This window comes from Eretmochelys imbricata, chromosome 3 (genome assembly GCF_965152235.1).
Source record: "Eretmochelys imbricata isolate rEreImb1 chromosome 3, rEreImb1.hap1, whole genome shotgun sequence".
NCBI lineage: Eukaryota > Metazoa > Chordata > Testudines > Cheloniidae > Eretmochelys > Eretmochelys imbricata.
In genome coordinates this window covers 107,905,579-107,926,677 of record NC_135574.1, presented here as the reverse complement: position 1 = coordinate 107,926,677, position 21,099 = coordinate 107,905,579, and the positions used below count along the sequence as shown (strand labels likewise).

The 21,099-nt window shown below is 43.2% G+C and overlaps 2 protein-coding genes and 1 long non-coding RNA gene across 3 annotated transcripts in view; 1 reads left to right on the top strand and 2 right to left on the bottom strand.

Annotated features, from left to right (window-relative positions):
* VTA1 (vesicle trafficking 1) overlaps positions 1-1,127 on the bottom strand; it is an 82,489-nt gene extending 81,362 nt beyond the window's left edge. Inside the window, exon 1 of the mRNA XM_077813141.1 lies at positions 946-1,127. Coding sequence (XP_077669267.1) covers positions 946-1,054 — 109 coding nt within the window. The 5' untranslated portion in view covers positions 1,055-1,127. The remainder of the gene's footprint in view (positions 1-945) is intronic.
* LOC144262837 (uncharacterized) lies at positions 1,087-5,311 on the top strand. Its single transcript, XR_013345651.1, has 3 exons — positions 1,087-1,216; positions 2,809-2,940; positions 4,427-5,311. It is a non-coding gene; the product is annotated as an uncharacterized LOC144262837 (long non-coding RNA).
* A 10,125-nt stretch (positions 5,312-15,436) lies between these two features.
* Positions 15,437-18,945, bottom strand: GJE1 (gap junction protein epsilon 1). Its single transcript, XM_077813143.1, has 3 exons — positions 18,907-18,945; positions 16,990-17,172; positions 15,437-15,832 (listed from the first exon to the last, which is right to left on the bottom strand). The coding sequence occupies exons 1-3, from the start codon at positions 18,943-18,945 to the stop codon at positions 15,437-15,439; spliced, it is 618 nt and encodes a 205-aa protein (XP_077669269.1).
* Between the last annotated feature and the right edge of the window lie 2,154 nt (positions 18,946-21,099).

The window sequence follows — 21,099 nt, the reverse complement described above, 5'->3', positions numbered from 1 at the left end:
TCTCCCGTTGGCATATGCTTCAGCAAGAAACATAAGCTATGTTGGCAGGACAGCATCTTCTGCCGACGTAGCACTGGCGTGAACAGTGCAAAACTTGCATCCACGTAACCTGAGCAACGTAAATTAGACTGACTTGGGCTGTAGTGTAGACCTGCCCTTAAAAAGAGGAAATGTCAAACAATAACAAATGAAGATTTTAAATAGCTAGTCAGATACACAAACACCTGCCTCAAAAGATGAGGAAAGTGAACTGCTGAAGGCAAGACAATTCAGCAGCAGAGGTGGGAACAGAACCAAGCTCCCCTCAATCCTAGTCTGTTTCTCCATTTTAAGAGTCTACTTTTATATATTTCAAAGAGGCATTTGAAAACCTCCATCACTGATTTTTTTAAAATCCCTTATTAAAACTATTCCAACTTCTAAGCAAAGACAAGGAGGAGTACTTGTGGCACCTTAGAGACTAAAAAATTCATCTGGGCATAAGCTTTATAGTGAGGTGAAGGTGGTGCCACTGGGTGGTATTTTGCTAGACGTTGTGTCTTGGGCATTAATCACTGAGGGTTGGGCGGCGACCCAAAATAGGTGCTCCCTTAATTAAAGGCAACGCTAAATTTGGAAAAACATTAATTTTTCGCACCGGATTAAAAGTGGACAAATTTAGTCGTGGTACAAAACGATTTATTAGGTTAGTATTCCTAACTCCACCCCCGAAAAAGTGGTCTGTCCCGGGAGGGGGGCGGGGGGGACGCGGCCTGCCCGGATTGTAGCTCGGGTCGGGCCTGCAGATCAGGACCCACCGAGACGCGGGCCCAGGGGGCTGCGGTTAGAAGGGGTGTTGGGGGCGGGGCAGGGGACACAGTCACGGGATGGGGGCGTGGCTGCCGGGGACCGGTCGGTGAGTGGGGGGCGGGGCGGGGCTCTCGTGGCCGTTGCAGCCTCACTCACAGTAATACGCCACCACCGGCTCCCGCTTGTCCAGCTCCTGCCCGGTTCGCAAGTGATGCTGGAGGCTCCTGAACTGCTCAGGCAAAGGAGGAAGGGCCGCGGCCGCCATGACGCCCCAGTCGGACCCGCGGCGCCAGCACTAGCAACAACAACTAGTCCCACGCCCGACCCCCGCGGCCCACTTCCGCTTCCGGTGCCGCGGCAGCCGCTGGCCGAGGCGTGCGGGGGGCGGGGGGAGCGTGGCGCCTCGCTCCTGCAGCAGCGACACCTGGTGAGCGACGGGGAAAAGTGAGGCGGGGAGGGCTGCCACCTGCGGCGCGAAGTGGCGTAGTAGGGAGCGCGCCGGCCTGGGAGCGGGACGACTCGCGTTCGAAGCCCATCGCGGACACGAGCCTCCCTTTATCCGCGAGCTTTAGCAATGGGGCTAGCCTGTGGTCGCTAGTGTAGCCGCTGCGGGCCTGTTCCTAGCCACAAAGGGAAGACAAAAGTTGTGGCCTCCTCTACTGTGTGGGTTCCCCTGTCAAATAGAGCAGGGCTGCTTAGGCGGCAGCTGTAATCATAAGGGAAGCCGTGGGTCGGTGCAAAGGGTGGCGTATAGGCACGTGCCTGAATGTTGCTCTCAATTGCGTTAAGGGGTGGAAGTGACTTGTTAGTGCTCTGTACCCTTCCTGTCTCATCTTAGCTTTTGCTTCCTCTAGCAAACAAATAGCACAGCTCTCACCCTTGAAGGTTTAGGTTGCACTATGAGTTTTTCAAAGGCACAAAAAGGTAACTGGATGTAAAATTCCCAGAGACAGTCAGTCCTATTTGGGACTAAGCACCTCCCCCTCTAGAGTCGATCTCTAGACGATGTATAGGTTAGTTTTATTTGAGAACAAACCATAAGACAAAAGTTTTATTCAGAACAGTTGTGATTTAGCAAACCATACTATGGCAAGCTAGCAGATTCACCAGCCTGGAACAGTGCATTCCTAGTGGACCTACAAGCTATGCTTCTTAGGAAATTTTTCCTTCCAGTCTTCATGCCTCCCCTGTGGCTCTTATTTGGATATGGCGGGAGAGGACGGGGGCAAAGGGAAACTTGGATGCAAAGCTGCTTAAGAAATGGAGCTGCTTAAGTGATTCACTGTAAAGTGGGCACTTTTCCTGGAGAACCTCTGCACTCTACAACCCCCTTCAGTCATCTCCCCTGTTGCACATCTGAATGGATTTTTTTTCCATTTATTTTTAAATGGTTAAAAATGTAACAAATACATGCTTGAATGTGTCATGAGTTGGGGACATGGGAGGATGGAGGGGATTGAATATGATGGAGTGGACAGGGGACTTGATGGGATAGAAAGTTGTGAGGGGACTGGGGCATTGTGGTATTATGCTGGAGGTTGGGTGGACCCCAGCAAGCATGTATTTGATATATGGGCAATTACATGATGTCACAACCTCATTGTAACTGCTGAGCCTACTAGCTGCCTTATATTCAGGGTACATGAAGGAACTGTTAAATGCCCATTTAGTGATAATTGAAACAATGAAAGTCATTGCCCAAAGACTAGACTGAATGCAAATGCTGGGGCTAGGGATTGTTTTGATTGCTCTATGTGTGTGTGTCAGAAACAGCCAGAGAAGTAGAAAGCCAAGAGAGCAAGAGGAGAACTTGTAGCATGACCATGAGAGAAAGCCAAGAGAGAGCTTTTGGGGCAGAGTTTTGTCTGGAAAAAGGCTTGGAATTGTGAACAAGGAAATTCCCCCTTGTTGTATGATTCCTATTGTGTTCCAGAAAACAGAACTTTGTGTACCTTTTTTGGAAATAAACAAGCTTGCATCAAAGAAATACCTGACTCCTTCAGTTTCTCCTCCTAATAGAAACAACCTGCAAGACCCTGAATATTGGCTAATTGCTCTGGCTGGAAAGGGGTAACAGTGGGGACAAAGACCTAGTGCAGAAAATGGAAGCATGGAATAAAGGTGCAGACAAGGGTGTGAAGAAAGCTTCAGGTAAGGGCATAAATAAAAAGGAAGTATAAAAGGTGTCAGGGAAGAGAGGTCTGATGGTTTGGAGGACCAGGAGGGTGGGACTTGAGGGATGCTCAAATCTGGGAGTTCAGAGAGGGGCTGTAAAGGTTACAGACAGATATGGCAGAGGTAGCCATGGAGAACAGGGAAAGGGTGTGTTTTTTTAGGTTACACTTTAAATGCTTGAAGTTGTTTAACACTTTCAATATGGATAGAAGTATTTCCCTCCATTATCTAACCCCTCAGGTCCCATATAGCTATAATTCCATACACACACACTAGATGCAGATGTGTAGGGCCCTACCAAATTCACAGTCCATTTTGGTCAATTTCACAGTCATAGGATTTTAAAAATTATAAATGCCATGATTTCAGATATTTAAATCTGAAATGTCACAGTGTTGTAACTGTAGGAATCCTGACCCAAAAAAGCATTGCGGGGGCAGGGAGGGATGTCGCAAGGATATTGTAAGGGGGTCGCAGTATTGTCATCCTTACCTGTGTTGCTGCCTTCAGAGCTGGGCCCTCAGCTAGCAGTTGCCGCTCTCCGGCAAGCTTGCTCTGAAGGCAATGCAGAAGTAAAGATGGCAATACCACGACCCCCCTACAATAACCCTGCGACCCCCCCACCTCCCCCAAGTCCCCTTTTGGGTCAGGACCCCGTTTGAGAAATGCTTGTCTTCCCCATGAAATATGGTCTTTTGTGTGCTTTTACCCTATACTATGCAGATTTCACAGGAGGAGACCAGATTTCACGGTCCGTGACATGTTTGTCATGGCCACGAATTTGGTAGGGCCCTACAGATGTGCAAAGAACCGCAAAAGGGAAACTGTACTTGGTGTGCCTCATAACATCTGTTAGAGAAGGCTGCCCTCTTTCAAACCCTGCATGCTAATTCCATTTAAACCCTTTTTCCTCATTTTAGAAAACAAGGAAATTGCCTCATCTGCCCTCTTCCCACTCCCCCCATCACCAAATACCCCAAACTTTGTTAATTTGAAATTAAGTTCACTCAATAAAGATTTATGCAATCTGAAGAGAAACTAGAGCAGGTTATTCAAGAGCACATATCCAGTTTCTCAAACTTGTCCTCAAGCTCAGAACCTTTACTCTAACCTCAGCAAGATCCTATACTGTTCTGTTTCTATCTAAAATATTCTGAGGCCAGAACAAAGGTTGTACAAGTGAATATAATTTTGGGTAACTGGATGTGTACATTTTGGGTGATTTTACATTAGAATAGAGAGTTTGTTGTGGAGATTGTCAATTGGTGCAGCTGGACATTATAATTGGGTTTCAAGGCACCTGAGCTTTGGTTGGTGTGGATGTTAATGTTGTCTTAACTAATTATTTCCTTAATGTTTGGCAACTATATTGATAGAAAATCCAGTTCAGCAGCCTTAACTGCAAGTTAAAGTTTTTTTTGTACGGATGATTTATAAGATTTCCCTTGGCTCTGGATTTCAGGCGTATCTCACTGCAATGCCAAAAAATGTTCACCTGTGTTCCTGGTACTTAGTGTTGCCTTGTTACCTCCAGAAGAAGGCAAGCAGCGAAGGCCTTATAAATACATAATAATTGAGAGCTCCTAGCAATGTAAGGTTCATTCATCAGGGATTGCCGACAACTTCCACCACACGAGAAAACTCAAGCCTGGCCAAGACTGTCCAAAGTCAGATCTCCTATAAAGCCCCAGCCTTCTATGAAGCTGGTCTCCCTGCAATACAACTCCTGCAGATAGAAAGCCGTGGGTACCCTGTCTGCTGTCCCTTCAGGGTGAATGCTCCCATGGCTACAACAGCTTTTGCAGTTTACACCTCTCTACACCAGTGCGAGTGAATCTGGTTTATAGTGTGACCTTTATAGCGACCAGATTATTGATACAACTTCACATTTTTCATTCTGTGCAGTATTTATCTCAGATCTTGTGCAGTAATACATTTCATACATGGAGATGTATTTACATTTTAATGCATGGGAAAGGAGCACTCCAGATATCCAATTGAGAGTACATCTACAACATTTGCTGCTTCCATTTACATTAAGAAAATACTTGTTGCCTCTGATATAATATTCTTCATAATTATACTTAATGCTGAGGCCACATAAATCACCTTCACAGAGGAGCGAGCCTATGTAAAACAGAGTTTGAAAATGGCTTGAGAGATGCATTTTGGGCCCAATTCTTCACTCCTTACTGAGGCAAAACTACTATTTAGTTCAATGGGAGTTTTTCTTTATTAAGAAATGCAGGATTGCATCCTATAGAAGGAGGATTATTAAGCAACTTAACCTTTAGGGCATTACATACAACAGCTTATTGCATTGAACAAATTACGTGTAGTGTTTAGAATGAGAGCTGGTGGAAAATCTTATTTTCTAGATCAAAGTGTCTCCTGTTTGTGTTGTAATGATACAGTTTGTACAGATTCATTGAATAAATTTATTTTCTTGTTAAAAGTAGCTGCTTCCTGTAATAATTTCAAAAAATAAAATAGAATATTTTGACTACTATATTCTGACATTTTATACACTACTTCTCATGTCATGAAATAATGTAAATAATATAAAATGAAAACAATTTGTTTTGAAACAAACATTCAAAAAATTTTCAAAAATGGATTGGTTTTGGAATGAAAACAAATTTCAAGATGTCAAAATTTCTCTCAAAATTCCAAGTTTTGAGTATCCTAGGCCAGGAGATGCTGTGGCCTAAAGGCTGGGTAATGGCCTGTGGTTTATAAGACTTGGGTTCAATTTCTGGCTCTGTGAAGGGACTGCTTGGTGAACTTGAGCACTTTTCTTTGCCTCAGTTTCCCCATTGCTATATGGGGATACTCATACTGTCCAGCTCTCCTTTGCAAAGCACTTTGAGATCTATTGATGAAAAGTCCTATATAGAATCTAGGAATTATTATTATTTGTAATTAACATGAGGTCAGCTGGTCTATTTGGAAAGCATTTGAATTTCATCACTTAAACAGAACTATGAAACACTAGGAAAAAACCCTGACAACATTGTAATTACTGATCTATATTTCGTGTACAGAGATGAACTGGATTGTCAATAGAGTCACACATTTTTGTATTTTTATACATAAAGAGGTTTATTGTACCTGAGATTACAAATTTACCTGGGAAAGAACAGATCCTGTATATATGTAAAAACAGCTGGATGGATATTTGATATATACAACAAAAATAAGTATATACTGACCAAAGTACATGTTATATTCGGCAAGCAAAAAACAAGGGCAGTCCCCCGGCCCTTGTTGTATTTCAAAATATCAAATAAATAATTAGTTAAGTGTGTTTGGCCAAACATATTGCATTCATTTATAATATTAAAACAAGAAAAATATCACTTGTTTCCATGGGAAGAGTCAAAAGATTAATCTATAGTACAAAAACATATTAGAATTTAGGATCTCATCATTAGCCAGCTCATAAAACTAATAGAACTAGGTAACCTGTATACAGTTTACATTGATATGAGTACAACAGCAACCAAATCCTGTATGCTTTACTCACTTGAAGTCACTGGGACTACCTGTGTGGATCACGATTACAAGATTTGCACAATTGAGCCTGTTGGGACAACTCACATGAATAAAGTGAACAGGATTTGGCCTCAGCTTACTATAAAAGTTGTATTTGGATTCCCCACAGAGATTTCAAAGGTAAATTAATTTTGAAAGACCCTTAAGCCTGTACGTTTTACAGCAACTTTTTGTCTGCTCTTGTTTGTTAACTTTTAGTTTAACTGTCTTTTTTTTTAATAAGTTAAATTTCGCAAATAAGTTAAGCTTTTCCCCCCTCAGTTTATCCTCAGCGCTATGAGCCTCATCCAATGCCCACAGAAGACGATGGAAGGACTCCCATTGACTTCAGTGGACACTGGACCAAGCCCTAAGGTCAGTTTAATTCAAGAGAATGTGTCAGAAAGTCTCTTGTTTTGAGACTTCATCAAAAGTAGGCACACTGGAATATGAAACTGAGGGGTTTTTTTATTTAGTTCCTATGGACAATGATGAAGCAGACAAGACAGCTTAACTTTTAGAAATCAGAACTGAGTGGCAAAAAATCTCCAACAAACAAAAAAACCTAGGTGATTATTAGCACTCTAACTGTAAACACTTAAAAAGGAAAACTACCCCTTTCTTTCTGTCCAGTCTTCAAGAAACAAGATTAATTTTCATGTTAAAATTTCCATTAATTATGAGATGGAAACTGGAGTGCAAGAGAAGATGAGATATATTTTCTATAAAAGTCTAAGATGTGTAAATTATAAAAATACATTTAATTCAGAAAATATTTTTAATGCACAGAATATTTATGATTATTTTTATTTAACAGTATATAGTGCCATGGGTGAGTAAAAGTGGCGTGGCAAAAAAAAAAAAAATCTACAAGGCCCAGTCTTTCAGGCCATACTCTGGCAAAACTCTCACTGAAATCAATGCATGACTGGGCCCACAAGCAGCAGTGTCATCCTGACAGCTCTTTTGAAATTTCCTGTTAAAAAATTAACTCACAGGGCCAGTTCCTCACCTCACCATATAATGAATATGTATGAATTATTAAATGCTACATATCTGAGGCAAGTTTAGGATCTGTACACTTTTACTTCATAAGTAAATATGAGCCATAAATATAAGCTCTGATTCATTACAAAGAAAAGGAAGAGGGGCTAAGTTTTATCTTAAATATAAAGATGAGCAGGGTAGGGGATTAAAGGAAGCTCAAGCTAGCTTTCTTTTTTAAAAGGGAATTTACATCTAGCATTGGACACAGATAAAATAGGTTTGGCTGTTGGAAGCTAGGTTTAGACCTTGGTTCATACTAAAATCACAGCACAACCAGGAGTCTTAGTGAAGGCCAGGGATATGGTGGTTCAGGAATCACGTTGCAATGGTAGAGCTGCTTGAGAACATTTTAGAGCATTTTCTTGTACCATGTCAGGCATTACTGAAACATGAAAGCTCACTTCATGAGCATTAAAATTCACTGAACGAAAGGTTAATCGTGAGAGCATTTACATAGTTTGGAAAGGCTTTCCCCTGCAGATTAATAATCACTCAATTTAAAAATAAACTTGTTCAAATGCATTTGTGCAGTTAAGTTACAAGTTACAAGGGGTAAAGGGGGATGTCATAAATATAAAGGGAAGGGTAAACCCCTTTAAAATCCCTCCTGGCCAGAGGAAAACTCCTCTCACCTGTAAAGGGTTAAGAAGCTAAAGGTAACCTCGCTGGCACATGACCAAAATGACCAATGACGAGACAAGATACTTTCAAAAGCTGGGAGGAGGGAGACAAACAAAGGGTCTGTGTCTGTCTATATGCTGCTTTTGCTGGGGATAAAACAGGAATGGAGTCTTAGAACTTTTAAAAAAAGAAAAGGAGTACTTGTGGCACCTTGTGGCACCTTTTAGTAAGTAATCTAGCTAGGTATGTGTTAGATTATGATTTCTTTAAATGGCTGAGAAAAGAACTATGCTGAATAGAATGACTATTTCTGTCTGTGTGTCTTTTTTGTAACTTAAGGTTTTGCCTAGAGGGATTCTCTATGTTTTGAATCTAATTACCCTGTAAGGTATCTACCACCCTGATTTTACAGAGGTGATTCCTTTACTTCTATTTACTTCTATTTCTATTAAAAGTCGTCTTCTTGTAAGAAAACTGAATGCTTTTTCATTGTTCTCAGATCCAAGGGTTTGGGTCACCGATGCAAATTGGTGAGGATTTTTACCAAACCTTTCCCAGGAAGTGGGGTGCAAGGGCTGGGACGATTTTGGGGGGGAAAGACGTGTCCAAATTATGTTTCCCAGTAAACCCAGTTAGAGTTTGGTGGTGGCAGTGGATATTCCAAGGACAAAGGATAAAATTAATTTGTACCTTGGGGAAGTTTTAACCTAAGCTGGTAAAAGTAAGCTTAGGAGGTTTTCATGCAGGTTCCCACATCTGTACCCTAGAGTTCAGAGTGGGGGAGGAACCTTGACATGGTGGCAGAGTAGTGGGATTAACCTGAAATCATTTTGAGATCAATTTGAGATTTTTTGAACTAGAAATACAGATTTTTAAAAGGAATTTTTTTTCCTTTGGAGCTGCTGGAAAGCAGCTTGTTTTTTCTCTGCTTTGGGGCCAGAGGAGAGACAAAAGGGGATTATCTTTGTGAATTGCAGGTTTTCTTTGCCTGGAGGCAGGGTACTTAACCTCCTGCAGAGAAATTCACAGTCTTGGTAAACCAGAAGCTTTTTTTTCCCCTAAAAGTAAATGGGGGGGGTGTTCTACCCATTTGCTTGGAGACAAAAGTGGCAGGGTTTTTTTTTTTTTAGGATTTTGATTTTTTTTACAAGGAACACCGGTTTGAAAAGGAATTTTCTTTCCTTTAGGCTGCTGGTAAGCAGTTTTCCAAGTAGTTGGAGGTTTTTTGCTTTGATTTGAGGCCAGAGCAGAGACAAAGGGAATTGTCTTTTTCTGTAGGCTGACAATCACTATCAGAAAATAGGTATCCTATTCCAGCACAGCAAAATTTTACAGCCAAGTTTGTTTGTTTATTTCTAAATCTCGGGTGTAAAGTTAGTTAAAAACAGAGAGGTTAGGATGACAAAATCCACGGCTCAACAAAAGCTGGAATTAGCCAGATTTCAGGCTGAGGAAAAACAAAAGGAACATGAAAGGAAGATAGAATTCATGTGGCTGGAGAAGGAGGAGAAGGAAAAAGAGAGGAAGCATGTGGAGGAGGAGAGGGAAAAAGAGAGGAAGCATGCACTGGAGATGGAGAAGGTAAAGGCTCAGCAGAATATACCAACAAACCCTAGCAATCCTTCTTCAGGTTTGTAGGTGGGGAAATTCCCATTCCAGAAAGTTCCCCACCTACAAGGCAGGCGATGATACTGAGGCCTTGTTAGAAAACTTCGAAAGGGCCTGCCTTGGGTACAGCATCTCTACAGACCAATACATGGTGGAGCTGAGGCCGCAGCTCAGTGGACCCTTAGCTGAGGTGGCAGCTGAACTGCCTAAAGAACACATGAACAAGTATGAACTGTTTAAATCCAAGGCGAGAGTCAGAATGGGGATAACACCCGAGCAGTCTCATTGGAGGTTCAGAGCCCTAAGGTAGAAACCAGACGTGTCATTTACCCGACATGCCTACCACATTGTGAAACATTGGGATGCCTGGATATCAGGAGCAAGTGTTGAATCTCCAGTAAATTTGCCCTTCCTAATGCAAATGGAACAATTCTTAGAGGGTGTTCCTGAGGAAATAGAAAGATACATCCTAGATGGGAAGCCCAAAACTGTAATCGAGGCAGGAGAGATTGGAGCCAGATGGGTGGAGGTGGCAGAGAAGAAGAAAACTGGTCGCAGTTGGAGCGGAGACCAGAAGGACAACCCCAGACCACACCCTATTACTGGGGGCCGCCCAAAGCCCCACCTACCTCCCAAAGAACCCTCCAGACCCCTTATCGTCCCACCACCCCGTTCTCCAGCAACCCACCTCGCCCCAGTGACCCGTCAGCTGGACGATGTTTTAAATGTAACAAACTGGGGCATGTAAAGACCAACTGCCCCAAGAACCCCAACAGATTACAGTTCATTGCACTGGGATCACACCAGAGGTCCACAGGCCCAGATACCTCCCAGATACCCTTGGAGCAGAGGGAAACTGTGAGTGTGGGTGGGAAGAAGGTCACCGCGTGGAGGGACACCGGAGCACAAGTGTCAGCTATCCATGCTTCCTTAGTGGACCCCAATTTAATCAACCCAGAGATCCAAGTGACGATTCAACCCTTCAAGTCCAACTCTTTCAATTTGCCTACAGCCAAGTTGCCTGTCCAGTACCAGGGCTGGTCAGGAACGTGGACTTTTGCAGTCTATGATGATTATCCCATCCCCATGCTGTTGGGGGAAGACTTGGCCAATCATGTGAAGCAGGCCAAGAGGGTGGGAATGGTCACCCGCAGCCAGGCTAAACAAGCCGTGAGGCCTAGTTCTGTTCCGGAAACTTCTATCAGGACCCGGTCAGAGGTGATGGACCCGGACCCCAGGCCAATGTCTGCAACAGCAGTAGTGGATCCAGTCCCAGAGACCCAGACGGAACCAGTCCCAGAACTGGAACCAGCGGAACAACCAGCACCAGACCATTTGCCAGCACTGAATCCAGTACTTGCAACCTCAACACCAGAGGGTCCCACCGAACCTGAACCAGCAGCAGCCGATAACCCTACACAAGAGGCTCAGCCGGAGCCTGAATCCCAACATAGTGCACCAGCGGAAAGCGATTCACAGTCAACAGAAACAGCCCCATCCCCTACATCGCTTCCAGAGGGACCAAGCATAGGTCCACAATCCAATGAGGAACTGATGTCTCCAGCATCAAGGGAACAGTTCCAGACTGAACAGGAAGCAGATGAAAGCCGCCAGAGAACTTGGACGGCAGCACAGAGCAACCACCACCTCTCAGCTCTTCTAATCGATCCAGGTTTGTTGTAGAAAGAGGACTTTTATACAAGGAAACTCTTTCTGGTGGACACCAGGAAGACTGGCATCCTCAGAGACAGTTGGTAGTTCCAACTAAATACCGGGCCAAGCTCTTGAGCTTAGCCCATGATCACCCTAGTGGCCATGCTGGGGTGAACAGGACCAAAGACCGTTTGGGGGGGGTCATTCCACTGGGAGGGAATGGGCAAGGATGTTTCTACCTATGTCCGGTCTTGTGAAGTATGCCAAAGAGTGGGAAAACCCCAAGACCAGGTCAAAGCCCCTCTCCAGCCACTCCCCATCGTTGAAGTTCCATTTCAGCGAGTAGCTGTGGATATTCTGGGTCCTTTTCCGAAAAAGACACCCAGAGGAAAGCAGTACATACTGACTTTCCTGGATTTTGCCACCCGATGGCCGGAAGCAGCAGCTCTAAGCAACACCAGGGCTAAAAGTGTGTGCCAGGCACTAGCAGACATTTTTGCCAGGGTAGGTTGGCCCTCCGACATCCTCACAGATGCAGGGACTAATTTCCTGGCAGGAACTATGGAAAACCTTTGGGAAGCTCATGGGGTAAATCACTTGGTTGCCACTCCTTACCACCATCAAACAAATGGTATGGTGGAGAAGTTTAATGGAACTTTGGGGGCCATGATACGTAAATTCGTAAATGAGCACTCCAATGATTGGAACCTAGTGTTGCAGCAGTTGCTCTTTGCCTACAGAGTTGTACCACACCCCAGTTTAGGGTTTTCCCCATTTGAACTTGTATATGGCCGTGAGGTTAAGGGGCCATTGCAGTTGGTGAAGCAGCAATGGGAGAGATTTACACCTTCTCCAGGAACTAACATTCTGGACTTTGTAACCAACCTACAAAACACTCTTTAGCCCTTGCTAAAGAAAACTTACAGGATGCTCAAAAAGAGCAAAAAACCTGGTATGATAAACATGCCAGAGAGCGTTCCTTCAAAGTAGGGGACCAGGTCATGGTCTTAAAGGCGCTCCAGGCCCATAAAATGGAAGCATCGTGGGAAGGGCCATTCACGGTCCAGGAGCGCCTGGGAGCTGTTAATTATCTCATAGCATTCCCCACCTCCAACTGAAAGCCTAAGGTGTACCATATTAATTCTCTAAAGCCCTTTTATTCCAGAGAATTAAAGGTTTGTCAGTTTACAGCCCAGGGAGGAGACGACGCTGAGTGGCCTGAAGATGTCTACTACGAAGGGAAATGTGCTGGTGGTGTGGAAGAGGTGAACCTCTCCATGACCCTTCGGAGTATGCAGCGACAGCAGATCCAGGAGCTGTGCACTAGCTACGCGCCAACGTTCTCAGCCACCCCAGGACTGACTGAACGGGCATACCACTCCATTGACACAGGTAATGCTCACCCAGTTAGGGTCCAACCTTACCGGGTGTCTCCTCAAGCTAAAACTGCTATAGAACGGGAGATCCAGGATATGTTACAGATGGGTGTAATCCGCCCCTCTGGAAGTGCCTGGGCATCTCCAGTGGTTCTAGTTCCCAAACCAGATGGGGAAATACGTTTTTGCATGGAGTACCGTAAGCTAAATGCTGTAACTCGCCCAGACAACTATCCAATGCCATGCACAGATGAACTATTAGAGAAACTGGGACGGGCCCAGTTCATCTCTACCTTGGACTTAACCAAGGGGTACTGGCAGGTACCGCTAGATGAATCTGCCAAGGAAAGGTCAGCCTTCACCACACATCTTGGGCTGTATGAATTTAATGTACTCCCTTTCGGGCTGCGAAATGCACCCGCCACCTTCCAAAGACTTTTAGATGGTCTCCTAGCGGGATTAGGAGAATATGCAGTCGCCTACCTTGACGATGTGGCCGTATTTTCGGATTCCTGGGCAGACCACCTGGAACATCTACAAAAAGTCCTTGAGCGCATAAGGAAGGCAGGACTAACTGTTAAGGCTAACAAGTGTCAAACAGGCCTAAACGGAGTGACTTACCTCGGACACCAGGTGGGTCAAGGAACTATCAGCCCCCTACAGGCCAAAGTGGATGCTATCCAAAAGTGGCCTGTCCCAAAGTCAAAGAAACAGGTTCAATCCTTCTTAGGCTTGGCCGGTTATTACAGACGATTTGTATCGCAATACAGCCAAATCGCCGCCCCACTGACAGACCTAACCAAAAAGATACAGCCAAATGCCGTTCAGTGGAACGAAAAGTGTCAGAAGGCCTTTAACAAGCTTAAAGCGACACTTATGTCTGACCCTGTACTAAGGGCCCCAGACTTTGACAAACCATTCCTAGTAACCACAGATGCGTCCGAGCGTGGTGTGGGAGCAGTTTTAATGCAGAAAGGACCTGATTCCACCCTGTAGTGTTTCTCAACAAAAAACTGTCTGAGAGGGAAAGCAACTGGTCAGTCACTGAAAAAGAATGTTACGCCATTGTCTACGCTCTGGAAAAGCTACGCCCATATGTTTGGGGACGGCGTTTCCACCTGCAAACCGACCATGCTGCACTGAAGTGGCTTCACACCCTCAAAGAAACTAACAAAAAACTTCTTCGGTGGAGTTTAGCTCTCCAAGATTTTGATTTCGACATCCAACACATCTCAGGAGCTTCTAACAAAGTGGCTGATGCACTCTCCCGTGAAAGTTTCCCAGAATCAACTGGTTAAAATCATCCTTGAGATGTGGAAAATATTGTTAGTCTTTATGTACTTGGTAGTATATTTAGAGATGCATGTGTCTTATTAACTCTGTTTTTCCTAGAGCTCCAGGAAGAAATCCCAGCCAGTGTTTCACCCTAGCTGAGATTTGGGGGGCGTGTCATAAATATAAAGGGAAGGGTAAACCCCTTTAAAATCCCTCCTGGCCAGAGGAAAACTCCTCTCACCTGTAAAGGGTTAAGAAGCTAAAGGTAACCTCGCTGGCACATGACCAAAATGACCAATGACGAGACAAGATACTTTCAAAAGCTGAGAGGAGGGAGACAAACAAAGGGTCTGTGTCTGTCTATATGCTGCTTTTGCCGGGGATAGAACAGGAATGGAGTCTTAGAACTTTAGTAAGTAATCTAGCTAGGTATGTGTTAGATTATGATTTCTTTAAATGGCTGAGAAAAGAACTATGCTGAATAGAATGATTATTTCTGTCTGTGTGTCTTTTTTGTAACTTAAGGTTTTGCCTAGAGGGATTCTCTATGTTTTGAATCTAATTACCCTGTAAGGTATCTACCATCCTGATTTTACAGAGGTGATTCCTTCACTTCTATTTACTTCTATTTCTATTAAAAGTCTTCTTCTTGTAAGAAAACTGAATGCTTTTTCATTGTTCTCAGATCCAAGGGTTTGGGTCTGTGGTCACCGATGCAAATTGGTGAGGATTTTTACCAAACCTTTCCCAGGAAGTGGGGTGCAAGGGCTGGGAGGATTTTGGGGGGAAAGACGTGTCCAAACTACGTTTCCCAGTAAACCCAGTTAGAGTTTGGTGGTGGCAGTGGATATTCCAAGGACAAAGGATAAAATTAATTTGTACCTTGGGAAGTTTTAACCTAAGCTGGTAAAAGTAAGCTTAGGAGGTTTTCATGCAGGTCCCCACATCTGTACCCTAGAGTTCAGAGTGGGGGAGGAACCTGGACAGGGGAAAAAACAACAAAAAACAAATAAACAAACAAAACCCCAACTCATTCCCCCTACCCCCCACCAAATTGCTTTAAATGGCATTGAAGTGGCACTCATTCACATGTGTAGCTTCATTGGCTTCAATCTATACATGTGAGTAAGGATTATTCATACAAGTAAATATCTTTTGGATCTGGCCATTAGTTATATATTTTACAACAGTAATGTAGAAAAAGCTCATGTAAGGGAAGTTCCTATACAAAATTGCAGAGGTGTACAAAAAGTGGTCTTTGTTTCACACTAAGATCTCCATTGTTCATAAAAAGCCCATCATACACAACAGTGAGAATGATGGCACATAAGTGGGAATAGTTCACTATGACTACAGGGTCATTGATTATTTAAAAAACCCAGCCTCCTACATAATATCTCAAAAATCTCAGCAACACACAACACCACTGTAATCACAGTAAAAGTGTACATAGCAATGAGGAAAATTGTCTTTTCAAAGTGTTCTGGCACCATGCATCTGGTAATATTAAACTTTTTGTCAAGGGCTCCTGCATCACACCTGTAGAGTGGGTTCACTTGGAAGCCAAAGAGATGACTCTGAAGCCAAAAAGCCACAACTTCAAGGACAATCCTTAACAGAACAGAGAGGATATAAAAAACAGTATAGGTGGGCTTTTGGAGGATATCTTCCTGATCGATGTTTCTACATGCAGCATAAAGATGAAACATTGCTCCAGGTACCAGAACCGTCACTAGCTGTAATGCCCAGAATACCTAAAGGGTAGCAGAAACTTCGCAGTCAGATCATGTACAATTGCCTTGTGCCAGTTAAAACAGGCACACATCCAAATTTCTTGTGAGAAGTTTTTTTCTATTTATGATATACATTAAAAACAATTACAGGATCATTTAAGATAAGAACAATCACCATTACATATTATTCCAGTTTTACAGTTCATTTACATGTAAACATTCATTTAATTGAAGACTGGTATGAATAAAGTAGGTTACAGTCAATAAATCCTGGGCCTGTATACCCTTATTCACAGGAGTAGTCCTTATTTGTCTGGATAATTCTAGCTATAGACGCTTATATGGCCCTTATCACCAAAGTATGAGGCCCAGATCTTCAAAGATGTTTAGGCTCCTAACTTCCACTGAGTTCAGTTGGACTCAGAAGGGAAGTGGAAGTTAAGAGCGTTTGCAGATCTCAGCCTGAGTGCTTCACAATCACTGATGGATTTTATTCTCATAACACACTGTGAGTAAGTTAAATGTTATCTCTATTTTCTTTTACAGATAGATGCACTAAGGCAGATGAGGGGACCTGCTGAAAGTCATACAGAAAATCTGTAGCTGAACCAGGAATCAAACATAGGTCTTCTGAGTGTCAAGCTAGGGCCCTATCTACTAGGCCAACCTTCCTGTTTGTTATGTAGTCACTGGACTGATCTAGGTGAACAAGGATGACTGCATAAGGGGTTTCAGAATCCAGCCTTATTGTCTACAAATATTTCCAAGTAGGAGAATGCTATTTATAGTACATTTATGTGCTGATCCTGCAATCTTTATTCATATGAGTTGAAATCAGTCTGACTACTTGCAAGGGTAATGACGGCTCATGTAAATAAAGATTAAAAGATTAGCCCCTTACTTTGTCACAAATGAAAGTTTATTACAGAAGATTATGTTCCACTGATGTCCAAACCAGTATTTCTCAACCTTTTTGATACCAGGGACCAGCTTGCTGCCTTCCTAAACTGTGTCAGGGAGAGCTCAGGAACTGGGGCCAGTTGTTGAAAAACACTACCACCACTTTCTGTTTAATTACTACTCTTTATGTAAAATGGGGAAATGGAATTTACTTTCATTTTATGAACCTTTTATCTATTTCCTAAATAATTGGTTGTTTCAATTAAAAGAAAATTTACCTGAGGAGTTATAGGCCTGAACTGGTTGTAACAGAAGAGATTAACCTCCCTCTTGTCTGGTTCACAGCTGAAATGCAAGGCCTCATTTCCATAAACTGCAAAGCCCAGAACTCCAAGGAAAAACATTCGAACTGAGCCAAAGAAAAGGGTATGGAACTGACCAATCACTGTTGGAGGCCTGAGCTGTAACAGTCGCAGGATTATGCAGCAGGAAAGATAAAGGCAAACATGAACAAAAGTTATTCTTCCAGTTTCAGGTTACCTAGAACATTTATTTCAGGTTTAAAAAACACCCTTCTCACTCTTTTTTTTCTCCCTTTTAAAAATAACTATTATACAAAGGGTGTTGTGTACATTAAACCAAATAGTGGCTTGAAATATAATCAAAGTCCATGTTATTGTTAGGGACTGATTTTACTTACTGTTTCTAGTATACTCTCATTTATATTGTGTCTGTCAGTTGTTCTGCTTAACAACTATGCTTTTGTGATTTCAGTAGTGGCTTTACATATCAGCTACGTTCATAAAACTCAGTATTCTACAACTAGAGACATGTCAGGCAGATTGAAAAAGAATCCTTCAATAAAGAGTCAATCAATTTTTATTATTCTATTGATTAAACTAAAATAATTTAATATTTAGTATCAGAAATTAAACATGTAAAGTTCTCAAAAGTGGCTTTGCTAGAACTAGGCTAGGAAACTTTACCTGTTTGCACTATTACTTTGAGTAGTAGTGCTACATCTTTATTTTCTTTTAGGAAAGCATGGATTATGTAGTTTTTAAAGTCTGCCTTTTCAGAGAATGCTATTCTGTTCCTCCATATTTGATTATCAGAACTTTCATCTCCACCCATGTATATTTGTCATGATAAAGAAAGCACTTTATTTATTTCCCCAACACCTCTCCTTTCATTATTTACTTAATACTCACACATCCTTCATAGAAGTTCTTGATGTAATTTAAAGACATGTCTTGGAAGATGTTATCCTAGCGCAATTGTGGCATAATTCATGCCCCTCATTGCCAATTTGCTGTCATCAGACTCAGTCTGATGCTATTGCTCTCTCATGACCCTTGCTGTACAAAACACTTGTCACTGCACATTTCACTTTTTATCTCTGGGGCCCCAATCAACCTTACTCTTTCAGGACCAAAAAAAAAAAAAGAGCCCAAACAAAAGCAGGGTACATGTGGTTTGCCTAATAATCCATGAACGCAGTCAGCAGAAACGTGCAACGCCGTAACACAGTCACACAATAGACAGGGGAACATGCAAGTGGCAATGAGTTCCCAACATCACTGTGCTACTTGAGAATGAGAGTAACACAAAAAAATGCCCCTTGGGGGTTTCAATCCCGGTGGGCTCCCATGATGAGATACCCGAGTACAGAGAATGCGTCTCTCTCGCAAAGGAAATCAATAAAAACTTAGGAAACATTGAAGCATCTCGCGCACAGGGATCTGCCTAGCAAACAGCCCCTGGAAGGGACTCCCTTCTAAAGTGAAATCCTGGGGTGGGCAAGGCATTCTTGTAAGCTTACTTCTTACATCTGTGTTCTCCCAACGCCTTTCTGCTCACTCACACACAGGAGTTACACTGGCCCTTCTGATAGTCACTGATAAAATCTTCCCCATTTGCTAACACGATCCTCCTCCTTACAGTCCCCCCCCCCCACTATATTTCACCTTTCCTCTCTCTTTAGTCCCCCTCTAGCCTGACCCACGCAGAGAGTTCAAGTGGGGGCTAGGAAAAGCAGCGCACGGTGTATTTTCCGAGCTGCACAGCAGCCCGAGGACGCAGAGCCATGCGGGGCTTTCCCTTTCCCCTCCTTCTCAGATGGGAACCAACTTTTCCGCAGAGCTGGACCTAGTGGAAAGCAGGGACCAACCGCAACGAGACGGCGCAGTACGCACCAGCCGCAGCCCCGGCGTGGTGTTGTTGGGGCGCCCCATTCACTTGGCGCTCAAGTCAGGAGCTGCTGCTGTTGGGTCCCGCTTCTCCGCGGCAGCCACTGGCTCCCTCCAGGGAGAGGAGCCGGGAGCATCCTGGAAGGAAGCTGCTGTCCCGCCAGCGGTGCCTCGCCCGCCCAGCGCGCTCACCCCAGGCAGGGAGAGGGAGAGAGAGAGAGAGACACACACACACACATCTGTGGGCAGCGCTCCGGTAATCATCCGCCGCCTCATGCGTCGCTCCTCCCTGCCTCGCCACCGCCTCACTCAGCAGGGGCTACTGCGCGCTCAAGCTCAAATTGCGCTGAGGGGGGGAGGAGAAAGCTGGATCTGCCCGCCGATTTGTGTCTCCGAGCGTCCCCCCTTCCACTGCCTAAATAGAGACCACTTTGTCTTTCGGCCACTCAGACTGACCTGGAACTCGGCGAGTCCTTGTACAACCTATTGCAACCTCTCCCTATTTAGGAAACATCTCTGATCAAATAGTTGTTACTAGCGCTTTGTGATAATTATTCAGATTATAGGTAACAGTGTCGCTGTTTCACTGGTCTGCTTGCCACGCTCAGATATCTGTAACATGTGCATCTCCTTTTTCTGATTCAAGATCAGGTCATCATTTTCTTAACAGACAGAAAATATAATTAATGAAGCCCGTTGCTGATCAGAAATTATGTTTGGGTAGTATTCAGGACAATCCTGGGAGGCGGCAGAGAAGAGTTTTAATATAAAAAGAAAAGTTACACAGCTTTGCCCTTTCCATATTATAAATATATTTCCGAATTACTTAACTTCACATTGGTTTATTAATATGATTTAAACGACAACAGTTGTTGCTTAATAACTTAACTTTTTTAAATAGGTGAGTGAAATATAGCAGGAACTGGTAAATAAAAACAATAGTTGAAATGATACATGCCAAAAAGCTTCGGATCTAAGCCCTTAAATTCAATTACACAAAAACTATAAGTCTTTGAATAATTACTAAGTATAAGTAGTAGTATTTATTATTTGCATAGCACCTAAAGTGTGCTACATAGTTTAAAGAGCATCAGAAGGAGCAGCCCCTGAACAGTTCACAGTTTTAAGTATAAGATGTAACCCATGATCAAACATTTTTACATATCCTAACAAATTAATTTTGAAGAGGAGATCAGAAGCCAGAGGAAGGAAGGGCAGAATTAGCACAATGAGAGTTGGAAGGTAATCACAGACTTCAAAACAAGGTGTTTTTAAATAGGAGTATCGCCTTGTGTCACTTAAATGAGTATGGGATGTTTATCCTACTCCAGTTTTGACATCTCGAACAATGAACACTTACTTGTATGCTGAGCTGATGTAAAGCTGATGTAAAACTGTTCTCACGCCTGCTTTACACTCACTCTACATAAAAAGAAAAGGAGGACTTGTGGCACCATAGAGACTAACAAATTTATTTGAGCATAAGCTTTCTTGAGCTAAAGCTCACTTCATGGGATGCATGTAGACATGTGGACATGCATCCGATGAAGTGAGCTGTAGCTCACGAAAGCTTATGCTCAAATAAATGTGTTAGCCTCTAAGGTGCCACAAGTCCTCCTTTTCTTTTTGCGGATACAGACTAACACGGCTGCTACTCTGAAACCTGTCACTCTACATAGGTGCAAATAATGACACAAGCTGCTGGGCATATCCCCCTGTCCCTTCACTTTCCCCTCCCTCTCTGCCAAATCCCTTAGTTTAGTCTTCTTCAGCCCCTTTCCCTTAAATCCATCTCTCTCCATAAAGTATATTCATCCACCCACTAAGCATTAGTGATAGGAGCAGGTACTATTTGATTGATCTTGATTTGCACTTAATTTTCACAAATGGGGAAATAACACCGGGGAGGATTTTTTTATTGTTGTCTCAATTTCCAAGCAACTACAGTGGTACCAGGCCTTACAGTTTCCTTTACAAAACACCATATTCATGTTCAAGTTTGGCCTAAGGCATTTCTTTTTCAGAAAACATCATGTCTAATGTCCATCAAAGAAATTGAAATTGGAGAAAAACCTGACTAAGGCTCCTCAAGGCCATCAGAACAATATCTGGAAACCTGGATCTTCTTGGTTCATTTTTAGGAGACTAGTTACCTCACAAATAATATATTTTTCCAGTACATTTTATTAATGTCATTGC

Bases quoted from the DNA above. Each gene is read 5' to 3' on its own strand.
- GJE1 (XM_077813143.1), bottom strand. From the start codon at position 18,945: ATGGGGCGCCCCAACAACACCACGCCGGGGCTGCGGCTG. The intron at 17,173-18,906 runs GTGCGTACTGCG...CGACTGTTACAG, and splicing joins CCACGCCGGGGCTGCGGCTG to CTCAGGCCTCCAACAGTGAT. The intron at 15,833-16,989 runs GTAAATTTTCTT...GCTACCCTTTAG, and splicing joins TCAGGCCTATAACTCCTCAG to GTATTCTGGGCATTACAGCT.